Source organism: Austrofundulus limnaeus, unplaced genomic scaffold (genome assembly GCF_001266775.1).
Source record: "Austrofundulus limnaeus strain Quisiro unplaced genomic scaffold, Austrofundulus_limnaeus-1.0 Scaffold285, whole genome shotgun sequence".
Taxonomy (NCBI): Eukaryota; Metazoa; Chordata; class Actinopteri; order Cyprinodontiformes; family Rivulidae; genus Austrofundulus; species Austrofundulus limnaeus.
The window spans coordinates 612,818-638,210 of NW_013952687.1; the positions used below are offsets into that span (position 1 = coordinate 612,818).

The 25,393-nt window shown below is 39.5% G+C and overlaps 1 protein-coding gene across 1 annotated transcript; it reads left to right on the forward strand.

The window, feature by feature from the left end:
• Positions 1-1,193: 1,193 nt before the first annotated feature.
• acanb (aggrecan b) lies at positions 1,194-21,058 on the forward strand. The gene is made up of 19 exons (XM_014021282.1): positions 1,194-1,303; positions 6,841-6,916; positions 7,370-7,753; positions 7,902-8,076; positions 9,241-9,368; positions 9,485-9,778; positions 9,897-10,133; positions 10,284-10,458; positions 10,623-10,750; positions 10,857-11,150; positions 11,797-11,898; positions 12,013-12,111; positions 12,745-13,851; positions 13,946-14,050; positions 14,151-14,309; positions 14,389-14,471; positions 14,563-14,707; positions 16,373-16,555; positions 16,811-21,058. The coding sequence occupies exons 2-19, from the start codon at positions 6,847-6,849 to the stop codon at positions 16,900-16,902; spliced, it is 3,960 nt and encodes a 1,319-aa protein (XP_013876736.1). The 5' UTR covers positions 1,194-1,303; positions 6,841-6,846; the 3' UTR covers positions 16,903-21,058.
• Positions 21,059-25,393: the final 4,335 nt, after the last annotated feature.

Genomic DNA, 25,393 nt, shown 5'->3' on the forward strand with positions numbered 1-25,393 from the left:
TTTTGAGACTTAATAAGATGAAACCTGTTGTAGAGTATCCAAGAATGATCACATGCTGATTGCTAATGCTAATCCCAAATTATCTAAAGTAGTATCAGAGAGCAATCTTTAACAAAATCTAAAATTATGTGTCACTTTTCTAATGTTTATGTGAAATTTAAAGCTCAACTAATACCAAAAATGCAGAAAAGTTTGTACAAAAATTGTACAAAAGCAGAACATCTCATGAACCACTGGACAAATTTTAATGAAACTCTCAGAACATAAATATTGAATGTGCAGCAATGACTTGTAATTTTTGAAGTCTACCTTATTCAGGATGGCCGCCAACTTAATTAACCTTAACAAACAAACAAACAAACAAACAAAAAGTGGCAAAAACTTTTAAAAATCTGACGATTTTCAAAAAAATATATATATTTTACCTGCTTCTTCCTTTCAGGGTCACGGGGGTCACTGGTGCCCATATCCAGCAGTCACTGTGTGAGGAGCTGTGTACACCCTGGACATGTCACAAGACAAATTTTACCCATATTGAGATAAAATTTGACAAGAACTTTTTTGAAAGATTTTACAAAAACTTTGCCATTACTTCAAGGAATTCCATATCAATTACTTCACATGAAAACACAAAATTAAGAAAGTAAAACAAAAATTAAAAAGTGATTTCATTTTAGAAATGACTTTTTATTTCTCGTCATCTATTTAACCTCTCAGCTTTATGTTGTCACGGAAAGACTGTGGAGGTGGATTTAAACTCTTGGTCCAGATCATCTCCTCATCTTACAATTATGAGTCTAATAATTTTGTACAATGAGATGCAATGACAGCAGGCAGTGCAACATCTAAATGAATTTACTTTTATTTTTAAATCAGCATCAGCTGAAGCATATGAGTACATACTGTCAATCTTGTGAGAAACTGGATATTTTCAGACCGATGAAAATGTAATTAAACCTGCTGCTTCAATCACGTCAAACGTCTGACAGCAATATTCAAAACAAAGTTATAGATAAATAATAAACACAGAAAATGAAAATTACAGGCTCGTTCAGTTCTCCTAAAATTCATTAGTTTTTTTAATATCTTTTCTTCCACCTTGAAGTTCAATGCTGTTTGCATGACCTCACTAACTGGCAGAGGGTCAGCTCTCCCCCCTCTCTTACCCTCCACCTCCCCTCCCTCCCTTTCCAACATCTAAAAGTGTGGTAGCGTTCAGCAAGTGCTTCTTTCTGTTCTCCTACACGGGCAGGAACGAGTGGCCCTCGGAGTCACCGGCACTGGGACAGCGACATCATCAACGGTAGGTTTCACCTCACCGGACACCCATCAAACAGGAACACAAGGGGATGTTTTCACACCCCTGTGTCCTCTTGCACTGGTTCAGGCACTCACATCAAGCCAGAGGTAATGTCTGGAACTTTTTACTTTTATTTTCAGTAAACCTGTTCAATAAGAAGTTAAAGAAAAATAAATTTTCCAGCATACCTTTGCGTTTATTGTCTCAGAGGATTTGTTTCATTTATATGTTGGTTTAATTTAGTCAGTGGGCAAAAGAAACATTTGTATTTATTTGGAAAGTTTGTACTTTAAACGGCATGACTAAATGTACTTATTACTTTATTAAATGTTAGACTGCTTATAAAATAAATTCAACAGCTTCGGTAACGTTTTTCTTATAAAGCTGCATCTGATTGTTAATGTGAGTCAGTTATTCGTGGCTTACAATACAGCGTTTCCTACAGCTGGCACCTTTTCATTGTGCGCTTCCACCACTTCATCTTAAAGGTGATTTATTTTCTGTAAATATCATTTATTGAAAAATAAAAAAAACTTTAAGCAATACTCAAAAAACTATTTAAAAATACATTTCTAGTCATTTTAAAGTCATTAGATTCAGAGCTTGATCTATCAGTGAACATACTGTATATTTCCACTTGATTTCTCAGATGCTGCAGCTGACTAAAAACCTCTCAGTAAAGTTTTTTTTCTTTTTATTGTCTGAGTGTTTAACTTATGTGACACTGTAGGAGACTGGCTGAAAGTGACATCCTGTTGCTAAGGTTACATTGAGCTGGACGAGCACATGATGTGAATTGAAATGTTCTGGTTAAACAGCTGAAAACACCAGTTAGTTAAACCGAATGTCCAAGCACTTTCAGAGTGACCTCATATTTAAAACTTGAGCGTGTCGTTGGTGTGTATTCATGTGTGTGTCCTTGTTTGTCCCTTTTAGCTGTTAGGTGTGCACACATTGCTGATCCAGCTTTGATTTTTGACTCTTTACCTGTAAGCTGGTGGGACTTTTTCCTCTCCACCCACTTCACTGTACAACAGCCTGTGTGTATTCTCAGACACAGGCTGTACAGTATGTGTAAGCAGTGCTGTATGGACACACACATCACCAGAGGCTTTCGGACGTGCGTTCCCTCACATCACCTTGGTGATCTATGACTGCCGGACTGTGTTTCTCTGTGTGAACACATATCAATGTCAGCTCTGTTCTGCTACTGGCGGGCGGAGGGTCAGAGAAGACTGGGGGCGGCAGCGGTGTGTGTGTGTGTGTCGGAGGGGGAGGGTGGGTCTTTGGATACCCGCCTTGTGTTTACCTTGGCAGGGTGGACCCGGCCCGTGGTCCCACCCCTGTTCGCTGCAGGAACAGACCGAGGCCTTATCCCCCTCCCTGAACGCACCACAGCGGCAGACCTGGGGAGCAGCAGCCACCCCGGTGTCTGAATGGGGGCAGTGTGGACCTGCGGCTCACCGGATCCACTTGGCTCCGGAGAAACGTGCTCACAAACGCTGGTGCACATCACGGAGTGGCTTCAGTTTAAATGATGCATTTAAAAGCAACAGAGCGTCCACTAAGTGGATTTAGGTGCTAAAGAGGTGAGGAGTTTGGTGGCTTGGCCCAGGAAACCAGGGAAAGGTTTTGACATGGTCCTGCTTCAAGAGAGAGAAGGAAAACTTTAGTGTTAGATGATTATGTCAACTTTTGTTTGTCTTGGAAGGTTCTTTAATAAATACATAATAAAACAATACAATATCCACTACTTAAAGCAGACTGAAAAGTAAATGGTTTATACGTTCCTTTTTGTTTGAAAAGCTAAGCAACTGAGGAAAGAGTGGTTTTAGGTTAAGAAGCCATGTTTTATTGACTCAGGATTTTATTCTGTTGTGTTTTATTTATTTGGTTTGTTCTTTTACACACCTATTACTCTGTTATCATTCACCTCTGCTCATTCAGGCAGCCTGCACGCCCAGGCACACCTGTTCTCTGTCTCATTAGTCACAGCTGCAGCTCATCCTTTCATCACCAGTCCTTAAAGCTACTCAGCCCACTTCACTCATCAGTCTGTCATTGTGTGTGCGCTTCACGGCACTTAGCGTTCGCCTCATTCATTTTGGATTTTGTTGTTGCTGTTGCAGCCTGTTTTTTTAATGAGTTAATCTTCAGTTTTGCTTATGCTCCCCGTGTTTGCTCCACACTCCTGCCTCCAAACTCCACATCTGTGACAGTCTGTTGTATTGTCAGGAAAAAAAATACATTATCATTCATTTTTGTTTCATCAATTCCACATGGTTATACCAGCATATGTAGCAGCAGCCACCTGGAGCACTCCCTAACCATCCAGGAGTCACATCTGGCAGGAATGTCTTAATATTTCTACTGAAATAATATAATGGAAACACAGATTGTGGTGTCAACGTTTAAATAACTGTTTGCATAAACTGAAAAATACAGTTTTAAGATGGTAAAAATTGTCTTGGAAATAGGTAATTTCAAATCAGTTCTTTTTAGCTTATCCATACAGTATGTTTATAACCTTCAAAGCAGATCATTGCTTTCTTAAAACAGCTCCAGTTGCCAAAATATTTTAGTTTTTCTGAACACTACTATTTACACCTTTACATCATATTACATTTCAAATTACTTGTTTAGTTTAGCAGAAATATTTCAAGCCCTGTATGATCCAAAAGTGCTACATCCTGCTGCTGCTCAAATTTGATCTTGTTATTAACTAACATTCTGTAGATAAAATATGTCTAGTTTTATAAATTGGGTTTGCAATAGCTGCTTTCAGATTAGCTGTTGGTTTACTAATTCTGTTGGATGTAAACTCTAGTTCCATCCATCCATCCATCCATCCATCCATCCGTCCATCCATCCATCCATCCATCCATCCATCCATCCGTCCATCCATCCATCCATCCATCCATCATTTATCTGTATCTGCAATCTTGTTTTGTGATCACTAGTCAAAGTTTGTGATCGTAGGCGAGGTTAGGAAAGTAGACCGATTGATAAACAGAGAGCTTCGGCTTACAGCTCATCTTCTTCACCACAACAGACACAGTCTGCAAAACTGCTGAAGCTGCACTGATCCGTCTGTCAATCTCCCTCTCCATTCTTCCCTCACTCGTGAACAAAACCCCAAGATACTTGAACTCCTCCACGTGAGGCAGAACTTCACCCACAACCCAGAGTGAACAATCCACCCATTTCTTACTGGGGACCAAGGTCTCAGATTTGGAGGTGCTGATCCTCATCCCAGCTGCTTCACACTCAGCTGTGAACAGCTCCACTGAGAGCAGAAGATCACGGTGCAATGACACCAACAGGACCACATCAGCAAACAGCAGAGATGAAATCCTGAGGCTACCAAACTCTGCTGGCTGCACCAAGAAATTTTGTCCAGAAGTTATGAACAGAATCAGCTTTGGCTGAGTCCACTCCCACCCTGAAGGGGTCTGACTTACTGCTGGCAATGTGAACCAAACTCTCGTATTGTTTGCATAAGGACTGTATGACTCTAACAAAGGATCCACAATCCCATTACCATGGAGTACCCCTCACAGTACACCTCTAGGAACACGGTCGAATGCCTTCTCCAAGTCTGCAGAGACTTTTGCAAACTCTAATTCTCCTAATAAAATGAGTATAAAATGCTACTGACAACAAGGGAGATGGCTGAACTATTCCTTTACTTTGAACAAATGATTGTGACAGTAATATTTTATTCTGAAAATAGTTTTGTGAGAAAAATGGAGCTTAAGTCCAACACAGTATGAAAATCCATTAAAAACATATGTACCACATAAGTGCACAAATATGTAACTCCAGCAAATGCTAAACATCTTAAAGATATTATCAATGCCAAAATATTTAAAATACAGTTTATATCTAATAGTGAGAGAAGTTTATCACAAAAGTGCCTCCAAATTATTTTGGATTTATTCATTTGTCTACATTCTGCAGTGTGGCATTCTGAGTTTCCTGCCAAACTGGACCAACATTCACTCTCACACAGCAGGGCAAATATTAGTCCTACTCCACTGTATGAGCTGAATGTTGAACTAGGAAAATGCCCACCCTGCATACTCTTCTCTCACTCCCTCACACACACATTCATGCATCATGTAGTTCTCCCTCAAAGAACACTTATTTGCACAAATGCTTCAACCCACAGAACAGCAGAAGCAGATAATGAATCTGAACAGGTCACTTCAGTTCCCTTTCGGCCGTTTTTCTCAGCCCCTCGTGAGTTCCTGCAAACGGTTTTTGAATGTCACCTTCAGGTTTATTAGTCTGAAATGTCTCTCTGTGGCCGTTTGGAACGAACTGAGGGCCTTCAGGTGGCCTGTCATGGGCGTCGTTAAAGCAGCACAATCTGGGTTCAGTTCAACCTCTCAACGGTTCCGTAAGCTTCAAGGAGCTGAACGTCAGAGCAAGTGGAAAGTTGGGAGAAAATAAACAGCGTGGTAACACAGCTGTGACAGATGTGAGACTACTGAGGCTGTCAGAGGTGAACAGAGTTACTCTAAGCTGTGTGGCTCTTTTCTGAGCTCAGTTCTTCCACATGTGGATGCTAACATATTTTAACATTTCTAATTGGCATCATGACAGCTTAGTGGTTAGCACTGATGCCTCAGAGAGTCCTAGGTTCAAACCCCAACTTCAGAGCTAGGGTCTTTTCTGTGTGGAGTTTGAATGTTCCCCTCATGTTTGCCTGGGTTTTGACCCGGTTCTCTGATTTTCACCCACAGTCCAAAAACAAGCTGTCTTCAGGCCCAAGCCTTCCTGGGAAAAAAAATCAGGTTGAAGAACAGACCGAGTTTCAGCATTTAATAATTACAAATGCTTGAGTTTGAAATCAATGAATCATTTTTTTTCTGTACGGCATAAATACAGTATATGTTTAGCCCCAAACAGACTTCTTGTGTCCAATAACACAAAGGGGTTTTATGCATTAGCAAGCATTTCTAAATGTTCCTACAGGCTCCTGAAGTCTTATTTCCATTCTGGTTAAAGAAATGTACAGTCTGTCCAAAATAGAAGGGAATTTTTGGAACAATTCAGTAATATTCAAAAGTACTGAGCATTGGAAAAAAAAACAATATCACTGTTCACATAAACTAAATTTAATGTTACAAGTGAACACTTGTCTCACCCTTTGAGGCAGTTTTTTCATCTAATTCAAATCAACAACCTGATAAAGAAGGCTGGTTCTGTTCTGGGGACGACTGTGGAATCTCTGGAGATGATGGTGCAAAGAAGGATTTTACATAAAATCAAGAACATTGTGGACAACCCTGACCGTCCTCTTCATCAGACTGTCACAGAAAGACAAAGTGTCTTCAGTCGGAGGCTTCTTCAACTTCGCTGTAATACAGACCGCTACAGACGATCTTTCCTGCCTACAGCCATCAGCATCTACAATAAGTTTTTAGTTAAAGGAGTTACAACAACACCTAATTTCCCTCTGGGATCAATACAATTAGAATTGATTTGAATTGAATTGAATTGAATTGAAACAATTATTTTTCTGTATTTGTCAGGTAACCATGACATCTTTACTTCTGCTGTGTGTGTCTTTCCCCATCATCTTGGGAGCATTTCTTCAACATGATGAAGGTAGGAGGTCACTGTGTAAAGTGAAGAAAACAGCACCAGTTTTCTTTTTGTAAGTCCTGTTTAAATTTATGGGTGAAGTTGAAATGCTGACCTGGAGGATTTACGTTATATGATTTTTGAAATGATGATGAAAGGACAAGTTTGAAAACATTTTAAAGTTTTATTTAGTTTTGATGATAATTCTCTTCTGTAATTACAGTTCTGTTAGGAAAATAGTGTTCTACCAGAAACTTTAATCCCAGACATGAAAGATTTTATATTAATAAGTTTTTATTTAAATTCATCAGACTATAACATCAATAAAAAATGAAAACCAAGAATAATCTACCCTTTCATAAGTTATTTCATTAAGACTGGCAAAATTATTATTTTATAGTTCTAAATTTTTCCAAGTTATTTTTGATGTCCCACGCTGGTTTATAAATTAAAATGATCATTTTGTGTTTATCACAGAGATGGATGGAACCTTGCGTGTCAGCATACCTGTGGAGATGCCTCTCCGCCCTCTGCTGGGGGATAAGGTAGTTGTGCCGTGCTACTTCCAAGACAACACTGTCAACGACCCCGGAGCCCCCACCATCGCACCACTCTCGCACCGCATCAAGTGGACCTATGTTACCAAGGAGAAAGCTTCCACAATCTTGGTGGCAACAGAGGGGAAAGTTCAGGTGGAGGCAGAGTACCTGGACAGAGTCACTTTGGTCAACTACCCAATGGTGTCTACTGATGCCAGCATGGAGCTGACAGAGCTGAGCTCCAAAGATTCTGGCACGTACCGCTGTGAAGTGATTCACGGAATTGAGGACAGCTTTGACGTTGTGAACATCCAGGTTCAGGGTAGGCTACAAACCTTTACATTTTAATATGTTTTCCAATGTCAAACCCACTTGACGTGCTATAAATGAACAGGTTCATCTTACATCCAGAAACCGGTTTCAGTGAATTCAATAAAAAACTCTATCTGGTGACTATGTGTATTTTATAGGTATCGTATTTCACTACCGTGCTATCTCCACCCGCTACACCCTGACGTTTGAAAAAGCCAAAGCAGCCTGTATCCAGAACAGCGCCACCATAGCTACTCCAGCACAGCTCCAAGCCGCTTATGATGATGGATACCACCAGTGTGACGCTGGTTGGCTTTCTGACCAGACTGTCAGGTACAGCAGCATCTTCTCTAGACTCAAATAAGAGGTGGAATTAATTTGGAAAAGAACAACAATGTCAACATCAATATACTTTCATTTTGAGATTACCTGAACCACATGCCTTTGGTCTGTGTGAGAAAACCTGATTACTCTCAGGTCATGCACACAAACAGAGACCATCTGACTGAGGGAGGAATTTTAATGGTTCCATCATACTGTTTTGAATGTTTGCTGGCATCGAAACATGAAGAACATGTGCCCTTTTTGTTGTTCTAATCTGAGACATTTCAGTCTAGAACTAATATAATGTAATTTCATTTTCCAAGTTTAGGTTTCTGGAACGAATAACAAGTAGAAAATATTGTTTTTGATGCAGACACACATCACGTGACTGAACACAACCAATACAGATACAAAAGACAAGCAATGGCAACATCAGTTACACATAAAGCTGTTAAAGTGTGTCATAATACTATGGCAGTAGAGTGTTGGCATAATGTAGCATGAGACTGTTAAACCACTGCTCTGTAACCTTTGTTACAATGGTGTATAGTTTAGGTACTATTATTGTTTCAAAGTTGCTAAATTTCCACTACAGGCTTTCTTCTAATAAATAATCAAAACATGATCAATAAAACTGTGGCAATCTGATATTGTTGGAAATTGCCCTCTGTATACTATCAGATTTATAAAAAGGCGTAGGATATTATTTTCTTACGTACATCAAAGAAATGCGAGGCAAATACACAAAAAAGTGAGTTGGGGTAAAACTATGATCCCACAAACTACACAACGTGTTTGTTCTGGCCAATGCAACGTGCAAATGGAAGTGTGTGATGAACGTTAAAGTTCACAATCACAGTTCTGAAGTCAGTACTCATAGACCAAACATAACAATAAAAAATACGTTACTTCTCTGTTTTCTACAGATTTAAAATCACAGGTACTAAAAGTCAAACCTTGTTTTTTTTACTTTTCAAACAAATATAAGTTGTCTTTTTGCTTTAGTTATAATGCTGAGCTAATTACATATTGCTTAATGTAGCTCCATTTACTAAATCTAATTAGTTACTACTTTAGTTGATCATCAAAATACTCCTAAGGTTCGTTTTTGATTTGACTATTTCTAGTCCAACAAATATTAGTTTTATCAGATAACTCTCTCGTTCTCTGAAGGTACCCCATCCATGAGCCACGGGAGCGGTGCTATGGAGACAAGGAAAACTTCCCTGGAGTGAGAACCTATGGCATTAGAGACATTAACGAAACTTATGATGTGTATTGTTTTGCAGAGAAAATGTCAGGTACGCTCATCTAATGAGGGCCACACACCTGAAACTTACACAGCACAAAATAAATAAATAAATAAATAAATAAATATTTTCATTTCAATGTCTTTTTTTATCCTCTTCCCTCTCAGGCAAAGTCTTCTACTCCATGTCTGTAGAGAAGTTTACATTTTATGAAGCACAAGATCAGTGTGCCAAGCTCGGTGCCAGGCTGGCCACCACCGGCGAGCTTTACCTTGCCTGGAAAGGTGGTATGGACGTGTGTAATGCCGGCTGGTTGGCAGATAGGAGTGTACGCTACCCAATAAACATCGCCAGACCTCAATGTGGAGGAGGACTTTTAGGAGTGAGAACCGTCTACTTGTTCCCCAATCAGACAGGGTACCCCTACCCAGACTCTCGCTATGATGCCATCTGCTTCCAAGGTTTGATTAAAAAAAACTCTGAAATGTTTGCTAGATTTGCAAAACACCATTGATTCCTCTGTTTTGCCGTATTCTAACAAAAATGTATTATTTAAGTAATGTAATCTTGACTTCTCAGCAAGTGAAGATGACGGTGCAGTTCCTGAGAGGACCACACCCTTCCCAGATGTCGTTCAAACCAGACCTGACCCCGAGTTGTACCCAGGAGTAACCCCTGAACCTGGGCAGGAGGTCAGGTCTGAAAAAGTGGAAGTTCTTCCGTCATTGCCTGGTCCACCGGGTGTGAGTGGCCAAGATATTCTATTAGTTCCTGGATTGGATTTGACAGGTGAAGATGTCAACATGGCTCCCACTGGTAAGCTTGTACGGTATTTAACGCCCTACTTTTATTGGGGGGGGACAAAATATCTTGTATACTATGAATAAATATGTCCACAAAATAAAAACTCTAAGTAAAATGACTCTTTCGTCTTCTTTTCCTTTATCTTTGTCCTTTTTGTCCCAGGTGTGGTGTTCCACTACCGACCCATCACTGGTCGGTACGCTCTGACCTTTCTTGAGGCTCAAGAGGCATGTGAAAGCATTGGAGCAGTCATCGCCAGCCACCAGCAGCTTCAGGCAGCCTTTGAGCAAGGCCTACACCAGTGTGACGCCGGCTGGCTGCGCGACCAAACAGTGCGGTGAGTTGGTCAACTAATACAACATCATTTAGACAGTTCTTACTCCCATTCAGTCAGCAGCATCATGTTAATGACCTAAATGAGTTGTTGTAATTTTACTATTTAACAGCTTCAAGGATTAAAATCTCTACAAATATACTCACCATTCTTTTTCTTGTACTCAGGTATCCAATTGTGTCACCTAGAGACAAGTGTGCTGGTAATCTGCTAACACTTCCAGGAGTGAGATCCTACGGCTTGAGACCAGCGAGTGAACGCTACGATGTGTTTTGTTATGTGGAACGCCTAAAAGGTGAGCCCTCTCAAAATAAAGGGGTATCTTAAAATCTATCTAACCAAAAAAGTGTCATTGCGTCTAAATTCTACTGAATATTTATGTGCATCAATCTGCTCAACAGGGGAGGTCTTCTTCACCAGCGACTTCGACAGCTTCTCCTACGACGAGGCAGTTCAGCATTGTCAGAAACTGAACACCACCCTGGCCACCCCTGGGCAGCTGTACGCAGCCTGGAAACAGGGACTGGACAAGTGCCGCCCAGGCTGGCTGATGGACCGGAGTGTCCGCTACCCAATTACCACCCCCAAGCCGTACTGTGGAGGTGGCCAAGCTGGGGTCCACATCATCTACGCCTTCTCCAACCAGACAGGGTTTCCTGACGAGGACTCACGTTACGACGCCTACTGTTTTAGAGGTTAGAATAACATCAGGGGCTTTTTATTTATTGTTCCATAAACTCATCTATATGATACAGCACCACAAACACATGACAGAACACGCAAATAGCTAGATCAGGGCTATTTAACAGGCAGCTGCTATTGATCAAATTTCATCCCATCAATTGGTTCATTCATTTCTTAAGCCCAAACCCTGGTTTTCTACTTTAATTACTCTAAGTTCTTTTAGTTGGACATGTATATATGTTTGGTATCTACAGAAACATAATAATCTTGGCCAGAAGCTGGTAAAAACCATTTCGATGAATACCCAAGACAGTTAAAACTACAAGCAGCTGAAGATAAAAATATGGAAGTGATTTTTTTTTATATTCACTGGGTGATGTTTGTGTAATGTTGCACACAAACTCCCATATTTTAAACTTACAAGGATGTCTGTTTTTAAATCAGCCTGCCAGAAAAATATTAGAAAATTATTACTTTGTTGTTGAAACAATTAAGCAAACCATGGAGCAAATACTAAACAGGTTAACTAAATTTTGAACAAATAAAAATGCATTATCCTCAAGACTATGTTAATGAAATATCTTGGTTTTGTGAAGTTGTTTAGATAAAAACAATTCCACTTTTTAAAATAGTATTTTGTCTTTACTTGTCTTTCAGCTGAAAGTTCTGATGTCGAAATAGAAAAAGAAGCCATTGATCATCTGGTAAAAACATTTGTGCAGCCTACAGAAGCCAGCACTGATCCCATTTCTCCTGCTGGTAAAAATCGAGTGAAATCACAGATGTTTATCTTTCTAGTAAAAACCGACATGTGTGAGTAAAGTTGGTTGATTTTGTTTCTGATTTGATTTGTTTTTTTTTTTTTAAATACAGCTACCACAGAGGTCTACAATCAAACAGAAGAAGCTGTAAATATCACCGAAGAATTTATACAGAAAGCAACTGTCCCGACTCAACATGTTGCTCCTACAGGTGAGACACCTGGAAATCACCAAACCATCAAACTCTGATGTGACCTTTGCTTCTTCTTTTTTTTTTTTTTTGTCATGGGCTTGAAATAATCAAGATGGATGTTTTTTTTATGTTAAAGTGGTCACAATAAAATAATATTTCTTTACCTCTCAATAGGATGATTATAAAAGGCTTGTAGTTTAAAGTAACAGGCATATACAGTAGATCAAATAAATACTGTAACTTTTAAATCTGCTGATTGTGATAAATCCCTCATAAGGCTTGGGCTGTTTTGCCAAAGACTTGATGTAATTTGGACAAAAAAATTGCTATTTATACTAATAGTATTATTTAATTAATGAAACCAAATAATTTTAATAAGGTTTATCCACCTCTCATAACAGTGGATATAATGATTTATTACCAAAAAACATTACAATTTTGGTTTTTCAACTGGCAAAATAATTATTTAAACATTTACTGACATCTAAGGGACTTAAATTCTGTTTCTCGGTGCCCGCAACAAATCCAAAAATTAAAGTTTAAAATCGTTTCTTGTTAAACTCAACAGTGAAATCTAATTGGTGCTTCATAAACAATGTTTTCTTTGAAGACGCTTCTGCAAAATAGTTCATGTTTCCTTCATATGTTTAGTTTCTGCAGAGAGAGTCCCTGTCCCTCCTGTCCCAACTGATGTGTCCGGATCTGGTTCAGCTGAACATTCAGCTAGCGGGGAGACCTCCGGAGAGTCCACCTCCACCAGTTCCAGTGGGGACGTGTCCGGGTCGGGACATGACATCATCTTCAGTGGACACACTGATGTGTTCTCCGGAGAACAGTCTGCCTCTGGGAGTCCAGAGCAGCTGGAGGAGGGAAGTGTTGATATCTTCACATCTGGAGATTTGGGCAGTGTATCTGGATCTGGATCTGGAACTGGATCTGGATCTGGATTTGGATCCGGATCTGGATCTGGACCTAGATCTGGATTTGGATCTGGACTTGGATCTGGATTTGGATCTGGGTCTGGACTTGGATCTGGATTTGGATCTGGATCTAGCATCAGTATACCAGGATCTGGTAGCAGTGGAAGTGGGGATGTCAGCGGCAGCGGTGAAGCCTCTGGGATCCTCATGGTGAACGGAGAGATGGTCGAGGTGTCAAAAACCCACCAAAACCACACAGAGCAGGAGTTTGGTCAGGGTGGTCTCATTATCAGCGGAGACTTTATGGAATCCAGTGCTTCCGGATCAGGACACGTGTCTGGTTCAGGCTCTGGCGAGTTCTCTGGCGTTTCATTTATTGACCACAGTGGCATCGACTTGACCGAACAGCCGTCTGGGAACCAAGAACTGTCTGGATATCAGCCCTCTGGATCAGGGTACCACAGTGGTCTCCCCAGTGGGTTTCCCTCTGGTGCTTCAGGCAGCGGTTCTGCCTCTGGAGACCCCTTCCATCCTCACCCTGATGTCATTCTAATAATAGATGACGAGATGATCGAAATGAGCGGATCCACCCCACAACCTGAGCACGGTCGTGGTGTGGTGGTGACGAGCGGCGAAGGTAGTGGTTCAGGGATCAGCGGATTCAGCGGCTCTTTGCAAACATCTGGAACTGGAATCCCTCACAAAACACCAGCTGGTCTGACGACCTACGAACTATATGATACAGTGACTCCAGATACAAGCTATGCCTCCCAAACCACAGCACCATCCGTGTCATTCATAACCCCTGCAGTTGTGGAGCAGCCTGGAGTAGAAGACGGTTTGTTTCTCTTTTTAATTCACCATTTTATTTTATCAGTTCTAGTCAAATCTGACTAATCATCAAACATAATTTGTCCCTTTTTTATTGTCAGACCCTTGCGATCCAAACCCCTGCGGCGCCGGGTCCTGCTCTGTGCAGGGGGAACGTGCCGTGTGTCTGTGTCCAGGGGGCTTCACCGGTGAAAACTGCTCAACCTGTGAGTCACCGAAGTGCAGCGTAATAACTTTAATGACGGAACGAGAAGAGAGAAATGAACACGTCTGCGGATGTTTTATTGTTCTCTCAAATGTACGCAGCTCTGCAGGACTGCCCTGAAGGCTGGAGGTTGTTTCAAGGCAGCTGTTACTACCTCTCTGAGGACAGACACACCTGGTCTGAGGCCGAGCAGCGCTGTCGAGATATCAACGCTCACCTGGTCAGCATCAACTCCCTGGAAGAGCAGGAGTTTGTCAGCTGTGAGTAACTGCTGGAGTTAAAATAAGCGATTGTGTGATGTTAAAGAGGTACCATACATGTTTTACATGCACTTTACAGCCAGTGGTCTGGACTACCAGTGGATTGGACTCAGTGACCAGGACATCCAGAATGAGTTCAAATGGACAGATGGAAGTCCTCTGGTGAGTTCTGTTGGATAGATGCTCATTGGTTCTTTTATTTCATATTAAAGTTACTGATCGACTACTGTTACCTGTTTGTGGCTCTGCTCAGTCCTTTGTGAACTGGAGGCCCAACCAGCCAGATAACTACTTCAGCTCTGGAGAGGACTGTGTGGTGTTGATCTTACATGAGGGTGGGCAGTGGAACGATGTGCCCTGCAACTACCACCTCCCCTACACCTGCAAGCTTGGACCTGGTAGGTTTACTGCCGTCATGTCTCTGATTATTAGGATCTGATTTTAGATATTGTTTTAATTAAAAAGATTTGCTGGTAAATTTGGAACATAGCTGTGATTTGTAAACTATTTTCCCAACGGTCTCTTAATAAAAATAATACAGTCACAAATAATTCAGTGCTTTAATAGTTGCTGAAATCTCACTGGAACAGAGTTGGATGAGTTTCTACTGAATAATATATTTAAATATTTGCTGATGTATCTATTGCAGAATCACTGATTGTGACTCGGGTTAAGTATCCCCAAAAGTGTTAATGATATAAAAAACCCTATAATGAATAATGAAAATAAACATCTTTAATGATAAAAAATAAATTAATAACCTTTAGAGCTTTACTAATTTTGTAACTTTTGTTTTTATGAACTTGTTTTTGTTTTGTTTTTTCAAATTTTTGATTTGGCTCAATAAAAAAACCACTGAACAAGTTATTTATCTTACTAAAATTTATTTGCCTGATTTAACACAATAAAATTAGTCTCCTTAAGTCCCTGTCACACTATAACGTTTTAGACAACTTATGCCGACTTATTAAAATTTTATATCAGCTATATATTCAAATTGTTAGCATTACAGTATGTATACGTCCAAAAGAGGCTTTCAACACTAAAGATGTCCAAGATGGAAGCCTCTTGTGGACATACACATACTTTACACTTTAAGTAAGAAGTACATATTGAATAAAAATATACTTCATTTGCCTAAATGAGAGAACTGTGACAGAAAAACAAAATTTTATATGTTAAAATTAAATAAGTAGATATGGGGTGTTTTACACATTTTACACAGTTATTTTGAACAGGATTCATTTTTTTATTTATTAGTCCTATTATTGTTTTTTTTGTGTGTGTGTGTCATTTTTTTACAGCCCAGTTTCTGAATATTGCACTGCTATCTGCAAATCTCTCTAATAAAATAAGAAAACAAGTAAATAAATACATTTTCAGTTGTAAATTTATGTTTGAAAAATACAAGCTAAATACATCCAGGACACAATTTTAACAAGAAAAATCAATAAATTATAACACATTCATAAAAAAAGGAAAAAAAAGCCAAGTTAAGCACAGAGAAAGAGAATGGCCCGGTTTGGTTCACATGCAACTATGAGTTTATAAATGAGTCACTTTGTCACGAGCTGTACATGTAGAATAGACACCAAAGTGTATTAAAGGGATAGTGTTATCAGGGAGTTGCCAGAGCATAAGACAGTAAGTGAAAACAATGAGCAAAAGTTATCAAACACAGAGTCCTCACAGACACATTAGACTGTATCAAGATGAAACGTGCAACAAACCTTTATTCGTTCTTTCCATCTCTGTGATTAACAAGGAAAAAAAGAGTTTCCTCCTCTTTATCCAACAACACAAACCTCTCTTCGTACTCAGGCCTGAGGAAGTGCCACACCCTACTGACATTAGTCCAGCAGAGTGCCTCATACTCTCAACTCTGTAACGTCTTCTCAAATTTTATCCATTTTAATCCAGTCACATGACTTTTCAACACATGCAGCTTCATTTTATTTCTACTACTCTATCTGAGTTCTTGGCTTCATGTTGTTTTAAATAAATTGTTTAAAAATCCAGTTGTGTTGACGTTTGTGTGTCTACATATCTGTCACTCATGCCAGTGATGTGCAGAGCGCCTCCTGAAGTGGAACACGGCAAACCGATGGGGAGCAGCAGAGATCGCTACCCCGTCAACTCTATAGTCCGCTACGAATGTGACGCAGGCTACACACAGCGCCACCTGCCGGTCATACACTGTATGGAGAGCGGAGAATGGCAACAGCCAAAAGTAGAGTGCATAGAAGGTGAGCTGAGAGGGGATTCCCACACTATATGGGTTTAACCAGCACATTTTTGTTGCAGTTTATCCCTTCAGAGCAGAGCTGGGAAGTGACAGTTATAAAATGTGCAAAAGTGCATTTCGAGAGTGAAGATTTTTAAATGACGCTGCTGAATCTAGGCCGGCTTCAGAACCATTCACTCGAAAGTCTCAGTTGTGAATCTTTGGGTGATTCCTTTTTGCATGATGTCATCAGTATGCGTACCTTTTCTCCACCCAGCCGATGCCAACAGTCAGAGGCTACACAAAAGGTCCCTCTGGAGAAGAAGGAAAGATGTCAGCAGCCAACAGGAGCAGAGGAAACTGCTCTGAGCAGCACTGAAAGAGACATACAACAGAGAGCCACAAAGGAACCTTCTTGGAGAGAAGCTCGGACACTCATGCAAATGTCTGACCAAATACATGCCCTCCTCTGTACGACCACACACTAAAGCACATTTAGAGAGACAGTGATGGATGTTTTGGATCTTTGATTGACACCCTGCACCCTTTGAAAGCAGGTTTTTCTTGATTTTTCTTGTTTGGCATGTATTTTATAATCCAGTATTTTTGAAATGTCTTGCTACGGTCTTTAATACAATCTGCAGCTCACAAAGAAGGGTTGAAAAGACTCAATGAAATGAGGCTGAAGAGTGACAAGCAAAATCCAAAACAGATTAGGAAGTGTTTTCAATTCAGACAGCATAGCTTTTTAATGTATTTAGTGTTTTTTCCTAAATTTCTCTCTCTCTCTTTCTCTCTGTCTCCTTTTTTTTCATGAGTTTAAGATGCTAAACACAACTTTTGTTTCTCTCTATCAAAGGCAGTGCAGTGTCTAGACAAACCTAATGCCTGTGACAATGATAAACATTACATTACGGCTGTTTTATTAGATTTGTCAAAGATAACTTTGAGGTTTCCGACAGACTCCAGTGCCTCAAACCTAAAAGCAGAAAAATACTTGTTTCAAGTTTTTAATCTTGTCACAACCTTATGTTTGACATCTAAAAGGCCCACTTTGGCTTTTGTTCTGTATATTGATGATAATCCAAGTAAATATGTGACTAAGTGCAACACAATCTGGATTGAAATAATCGGCACTTTATGCACTTTTGAAGCCTTTTGTCATTTTTGTGCTAATCATTTGAATCCAGTGCACTTTGAAATACAACTAAAGAAAACGAAAAGCAACCCTTCTTTGCAATTTCTACAATTCCAGTGATAACTGCTGGAGATTTCTCCCAGTGGGTGTCACCAGAATGGTGCACACCTCAGTTATCTATAGACCTTACGTTTTTAGATTGTTGCTTATTAAAACCAGTCCAGTCAGTTTATGGTGGTCTGATTTGAGAATTGTGGAGTCAGAGTTTGCTTTGTGTTGAGTTTCTTCCTGTAAATATCCTCACTACATTCTGAACAGCAGGATCTGTCATTGAGTTGCACAGTGCAGTTTTAACTGTCTGATTCTTCATCTTCGTGTTTTCTGAACTGTTAGTTCTGAGAACCAGCAGCGCAGAAGAAGCTGATTTTTTCATTTTAACAAACTTGCCTCTTGACATTGGAGGGAGTTGAGCCTTTAAGAAAAAGTTACAGAGACATTTACTGTGAAGAGATACTGTACTTCAGATCTATTTAAAGTTTTGTTCTGAAAATAAGTTTATGAATAAATAATATCTTACCTGTTGTAGACAACTCTTTGTACAAGTTCAATTTGGAAAAACAGAATTTAATTCGGGCCAGATTGATGAACTAATAATGATGTTAATTTGAGACAAAAGTGAATGTGTGCTGTTGGAAAGCAACCTCAAGCTCAAATATTTTATTTTACAAACCTTTATGTTGCTGTTGATTTTACATTACAGCCCAGGATGCACCAGAAGTGGTACAGCTAGCTGCTGCTATTTGTGCTTGCAAATAATAACAGTATTTTGTAAATAACAATGTAATGCAAGACTGATGTAATGTGATGTGAAAGTTTATTTAAAAAGTGTTAAATTTGAAGTTGGCAGCAAACCTCTTTAGTCTTGGCTTCATTTGAACTCAGCTGTTAGCTCATTTATTTGATCAGAATTAAACTGTATTCCTCCAAACCGAGTTCGTTCAAAGAGCTATCTACACCATGTAAAACCAGAGCCCCACTTCAGAAGGTCTGAATTCTTGCTTTAAGGTCCAGATTAGCTTCCTCTCTGAGATCAAACACAAAATTATTAATATCTGACCTTTTTAATGCAGTCTTTAATGATCAGTTTAGTAAAACTTCATAAAATGAAAATAATTTTAAGCAGTATGGTAGGATTTTACCTATATTAAGTTAGAAATAAAACATGTTAATAAAATTTAAAAAACAAGTGGACTTCTACTCTGTAGTTTAACGTCCTAAGATTTCACAATTCAACACTTGAGAGTTCTAAGGCTTAAACTGCACGAGAAGCTAAATTCACATCCAGATTAATCTCCCTCCCTTCCCACCGGAGAGTCATTGGGGTCTTTGTTTGCCTGGCTCACTAGAGACGTTCTGGTTGGCTGCATGAAGGCATTGATTAGAGGGGAAATGACTCAGTGACCGCTTTAATGCTCCATTCTAAGCTTTAGGAAGCTGAAGTCTGAAGGCTTTTCTTACAATAAAGTTCTGCAAAATTGCTGCAAAGACCGGTCCGTCTTTATGCATCTTCTAGTTGTTCATAAATCACCAACAGAGCCAGCCGCTGCTCACATAAACAAACTTTCAAAACACAGCAAATTAACGCAGTTTAGCAATTCTCATTGTAGTGAATGGATTGTACAGGCCATTTTATCACTTCATCACATTATTGATCCACATCTTACCTTTTAACATGTCGACCGTTCTGGCTCTGCCACTGCTTTGCTCCCCTCACCATCACAAGATGTCAAAATCTTGGCTTGAGGTGTTTTGTGAAATAGCCTCGTGACACAGTTTTACTGTCACCACAACTCTGTCTTTATAACCAAGACAGAAGGAAAAGGAACACATTGAAAAAGCTCTCCAAACATGTCGGGGTTTTTGTCAAATCCAAAAGGAAACCAATAAAACATGCCACAGAATAGAACAGAACAGAGAAAAAAGTTTTAAAAAAGCACAAATACCTGGTCATCCTATGTTAAAGGTGTATCTGAGTATCCCTAAATACAACTTTCCAAAACATTTCAAACCAAACAGGACTCTCAGAGGCGGGTCCATCCTAAAGATATAAAACCAACTGAGCGGTGTGGTGTTTAGTGAATGTTCAGACCTGAACATTGACCAGAAAGTCATTTTTAAGTAAAACCACAACATTACATGATGCCATACAAGACAGAAGCAACTTTTTGAACTCAGATTAAAAAGCAAAACATCCAGCATCAGAGTCAAACTGAGTGTGAACTATAAGGATGGCTGACTGCAGAGTGCTGTTTGTGCTGCTCAGTCTTTTCAGTTTATCAGAGCTCCTGACACAAACCACACAGTATATGATGCGTTTCACACTTTCCACAAATAATGTTAATCCAATCAAACCGTGATGTTCATGAACCATTTAAATCATTTGAACGGCTCCTAACGACAAACAACAGGACTCGAGTTGCGGACAGTAAAGAGTCGTTCCTAGTTTGTTTGTTTTTTTTACTTCTCGGAATATCTTTATTTTTTTCCTCCTTAACCACAAAGACGGTCCCTTCTCCTTCGCTTTTTCACGAAAAACAGGCAGAGCGTGGAGTACAGCAGCTCAAGGGGAAAGGTGGAGGCGGTTCTGCTTGACAAAACAAATGATTCAGCATATTTTGCTACGTGGTGACGTCACTCATTCAAAATCGAATGATTCTATGAAACAAATGGTTCGTCAAGATCCCTTCAAAGAGCCGTTTGTCCCGTCTCTAAAACAAACATGACTATATTTACTATATACTTGTCATTTTGGGTGTAACTGTTTTCACCCTTGACTGAGGTGTGTACGTGTTGTTAAAATACAAAAATCACAGCATAACCATTGTCCTGGCTTTAAAACTACAGTGGGTACAACACTTGTCCATACAGCAATTGCAATGACATCATTACCATGTAAATGTATTACTTATTCACAACCAACAGTGAAAAATATCTGTTTCCAGTGATTTTTCGCAGGGTCTAAAGCTTGAAAAGCATCACTCTCCAGTTTTGAGATAAGAAGCGAAACATTTTTAACTACAGAAAAAAAGTCCAGTTGTTTTGTTATTTCAAGTTTTTTTGTTTCTTTTGTTGTGGGATTTTCCATGTCCTTGTTGACTCTACACCAGCCTTTGTCTGTGATAAGGACAAACTTCACCATGAGGGAAAAAACTTTAAGGAAAACCTGGTGCTTTAGGAATTACTAATGTCAGTATCAGTGTGTTGTTAAGTGGCTGTTGAACAAACTACAAAGTCTTAACAAATAAACCAAAATACAAGCAAACAGACATAACTATTGATGTGACTTTGTCCAGATTCTGAACTTATGAAATAAAACTTGGAATCATTTGTCTAAGTCTCGTCTTTTTTCTTTTTTTTTTCTTTTTTTTTACCAAGTTTCCACTTTTTCAGCCCAAGACAGTTGCTGAAACAACCGGAGAAAGGCCTTTTACATTGTACTCTAACTGATGAGATTCTCATGCTGGGGTTTTCTGTCTGTTCCTGGAAACAACTTTCCTTGAAGTAGCAACATTTGGGGTGAACTTTGCAAACCACAGGAACAACCCTGGCATTTACTTTGTCTTTACCTTCCTGTTTGAGTCAACTGTGGAAAAAAAACAGGCAATAAATAGCTCCTTCATCAGGATCTACAGTGGCTACGTTCATCAACTGCAGCCACAGCTAACAGACCTGCTCTGTGTGTGTGTGTGTGTGTGTGTGTGTGTGTGTGTGTGTGTGTGTGTGTGTNGTGTGTGTGTGTGTGTGTGTGTGTGTGTGTGTGTGTGTGTGTGTGTGTGTGTGTGCGCGCCCATACGGTGTAAATAAGATCTGTTTGCAGAAGCCGTTAGCCACATAATCAGTGGGACTAGTGTTCAGAACCGGATGCAGGAGGGTGTAACGAGGCGTTCACTTTCGCTCAACTAAAAAAATTGCATCTTGTTCAGACAGAGCGTCGCACATTAACTTCACACACAGAGCTTGTTCTGTGTGTGTTCACTTCACCTCTCTAACCCAAAGCATTCCTGCCTGAGAACATGGACAAACCCTACACAAGTGGTGGTCTATAAACCGCAAAAATAAATAAATAAATAAAAAACATATTTGTAAAATTAAATTAAGGAGCAGGAACATCACCTGAACATGTTATTTATGCAACTATGGGATCATTAACACTCCAAACTAGTTTTAAAAAGGTGTTTTGGTCATTTTAATTCTTTGACCTTCATTGAGCAAAATGTTATTTCATCACAGAAGGTATGTGTACCTGCAATCTGCAATATATGAACACCAAAAATCACACACAAATTTAATGATGCATATATGCTACTGCATGTTTAATATTTTCATATTTAGGGGTGAGTCTGTACCTCAGACAAAGAAGTTTTAGCATTCCTGTCTTGTTCACGAGTAATGGCAGAATGGACGGATGGATTGAGAAGGGCCTTTAAAAAGAGCGTCATCTGAATGTGGGAGGAGCTTGTGAAAGATGGTTGGATTGACTACTTTGGGGTTTGAAGAAGCTATAATGTTTGAATTTCCTCCCCAATCAGCCTCCCTCACTCTTCTGTCTGTTTTTTTTTTTGTTTGTTTGTTTTGTTTTGTTTTTTTTACTTATTAGACGTGATGACCAAAAAAACACACTTTCAAGCATATTTATAAACATGTAAGGTTGAAGTGGAAAATTTACTTAATTTAATCTTTTTTCATTTTAAATTTTGGGAAAGATGGAGCAAAAATAACGGTGGAGTCAGATTGGGGAGGAAATCCAAAAATAACCAGTCCGACCAGTCACAGTTTTCCCAAACTCCTCCCACACTCAAGAACCTCCCCCTACTTACAACAGCCCTCGGGACTATGGGATAAGTCTTGTGCCAGCAGGAAATGAATTTGAATTGCTCAGATTGAATCTGAATGTGCATAATTTGAAATTGAATGCATTTGTGGTTTGAAAATGATCAGATGCTGCTGCTGACTGATCCATGACGCTGGATTGTGTAACCCGGGGTAAAAACTGTCCTTAGTCCCGCCTTTGCTTCTCCATTGGTTAGAGTGACAGTCAGTCACACAGTGCATTCAGCCAATTAACGCACCTGAGGTGGTTATTTGGGCCTGCTCCAGCTTTCCCAGTCAGGTGTGAGGGGGAGAGCTGGAGACAAAGGAGCTACAGGTTGGTGCTTCCAAACAATCAGTTCATCTCTTTGTTTGTTCTGCATTTTTTTCAAACTTACAATATAAAAATCATGTAGACCTGAACATCCAGTGAGCTTGGAGCCACGGAGCTGTCATGCACTGAACTATAAATGGAATTGAAGAGGAGTGAAGCCAGTGTTGTTTGTTTTGTTTAGCATCTTGGTGGTGGTAGCCAATGCTAATTGTTGATCAATTGTCATATGATCTAAAAATTGTTTAATTCAACATAATAATGAGATAAATGTTTTATTTTGTCTGAAAGATTAGATTTGGGATATAATTGCATTTATTTCTGTATGTACAAACCCCAAAACCAGAAAAGTTGGCACGTTGTGTGAATCGTAAATAAAAACAGAATACAATGACTTGCAAATCATTTTCAACCCATATTCAATTGAACACACTGCAAAGACCACATACCTATCGTTCGAAGTGGTAAACTTTGTTATTTTTTGCAAATATTAGCTCATTTGGAATTTGATGCCTGCAACATGTTTCAAAAAAGCTGGCACAAGTGACAAAGAAGACAGAGAAATTTGAGGAATGCTCATCAAACACTTTTTTGGAATATCCCACAGGTGAACATGCTAATTGGGAACAGGTGGGTGCCATGATTGGGTATAAAAGCAGCTTCCTTGACATGCTCAGTCATTCACTTAGAAGGATGGGGCGAGGGTCACCACTTTGTGAACAAATGCGTGGGCAAATTGTCGAACAGTTCAAGAACAACTTTTCTCAACGAGCTATTGCAAGGAATTTAGGAATTTCACCATCTACGGTCCGTAATATCATCAAAAGGTTCAGAGAATCTGGAGAAATCACAACACGTAAGGGGCAAGGCCGAAAACCAACATTGAATGCCCGTGACCTTCGATCCCTCAGGCGGTACTGCATCAAAAAACCGACATCAATGTGTAAAGGATATCACCACATGGGCTCAGGAATACTTCAGAAAACCACTGTCAGTAACTACAGTTCGTCGCTACATCTGTAAGTGTAAGTTAAAGCTCTACTATGCAAAGCAAAAGCCATTTATCAACAAGATCCAGAAACGCCGCCGGCTTTGCTGGGCCCGAGCTCATCTAAGATGGACTGATGCAAAGTGGAAAAGTGTTCTGTGGTCTGATGAGTCCACATTTCAAATTGTCTTTGGAAACTGTGGACGTCGTGTCTTCCGGACCAAAGAGGAAAAGAACCATCCGGACTGTTATAGGCGCAAAGTTCAAAAGCCAGCATCTGTGATGGTATGGGGGTGCATTAGTGCCCAAGGCATGGGTAACTTACACATCTGTGAAGGCACCATTAATGCTGAAAGGTACATACAGGTTTTGGAGCAACATATGCTGCCATCCAAGCCACGTCTTTTTCATGGTGCAACATCAGAGTAAACCTGATTCATAAAAACAGTAAAAGACCGTTCAGWTAAATAAGAGGTGAACCAGTTCAACACAGAGCCAGAAATACCAACATTATCTCTCAATCTGTAGATAAGAACAGAGTGATCCACAGTGTCAAACGCTGAAGTTAAGTCCAATAAAACCAGTACAGTGTACGTAGTTTCCAGAGTCAGCTGCCATCAACAAGTCACTTGAAACTGTTAATAAAGCTGTTTCTGTAGAGTGCAATTTGTGAAATCCAGACTGAAAAATGTCCATAATGTCAATTTCTCTTGTTAACAGTTATGTTCAAGATGTTTTGCACAAAACACACTTGTCTTTATGCCAAAATAGTTTTTTTCCCCGTTTGTATTTATTTTTATACAAAAAGGGGACAAACCAGGCTCCCCAACACTGGGATAGTTACATGAAAATAATGCAACATATTAATGTTCAGACTGTTCTGTGGATCCAATCAGCTCTAAAAACAACCAGAACAAACAAACTAATTAGACCCTCACCTCCTTGTGTCCTGCAGTGATCCTGTATTGTGTTTGTGGTTTCCACAAAACAACATGGCTTACTGTAAACTACAGGTTAGATTGGAAAAATCCACAAAACACTGATTCTGCTAACTGTGGAACACAACTTTGTGGGGTTTTCTTGTATAAAACTCTATAAGTATTATAGAGGCCAGACAAAACATTAATGAGGGCCAGATTTGGCCCGCTGGCCTGGAGTTTGACAGAAGTGCCCTAAAGGGAATTTCCTTCAAGGTGTGCTTAATAATTTGAGAATGAAATCAGAATAAAAGCTTCACCCAAGAGGTTTCTGCTCTCTAACAGGCTCAGTCTGGTTCCTGCCAGACTGTTACATATTTAGCTTAAATAATTAGCTAGCTACCTAAATATTAACCTAAATATTTAGGTAGCTAATTATTTAAGTTAAATATTTAGGTGGCTAGCTAAATATTTAAGTTACATATTTAGGTAGCTAGCTAAATATTTAAGTTAAATATTTAGGTGGCTAGCTAAATATTTAAGTTGCAACCTAAACATTTAGCTCAAAACTAAATATTTAATTTCTAAGTTAAATATTTAGTTTATAAACTATGACT

Excerpts from the sequence above, each read along its gene's own strand:
- acanb (XM_014021282.1), top strand. The coding sequence starts at position 6,847 with ATGACATCTTTACTTCTGCTGTGTGTGTCTTTCCCCATCATCTTGGGA. Across the intron at positions 11,151-11,796 it reads CGACGCCTACTGTTTTAGAG|CTGAAAGTTCTGATGTCGAA; the intron begins GTTAGAATAACA and ends CTTGTCTTTCAG. Across the intron at positions 16,556-16,810 it reads AAAAGTAGAGTGCATAGAAG|CCGATGCCAACAGTCAGAGG; the intron begins GTGAGCTGAGAG and ends TTCTCCACCCAG.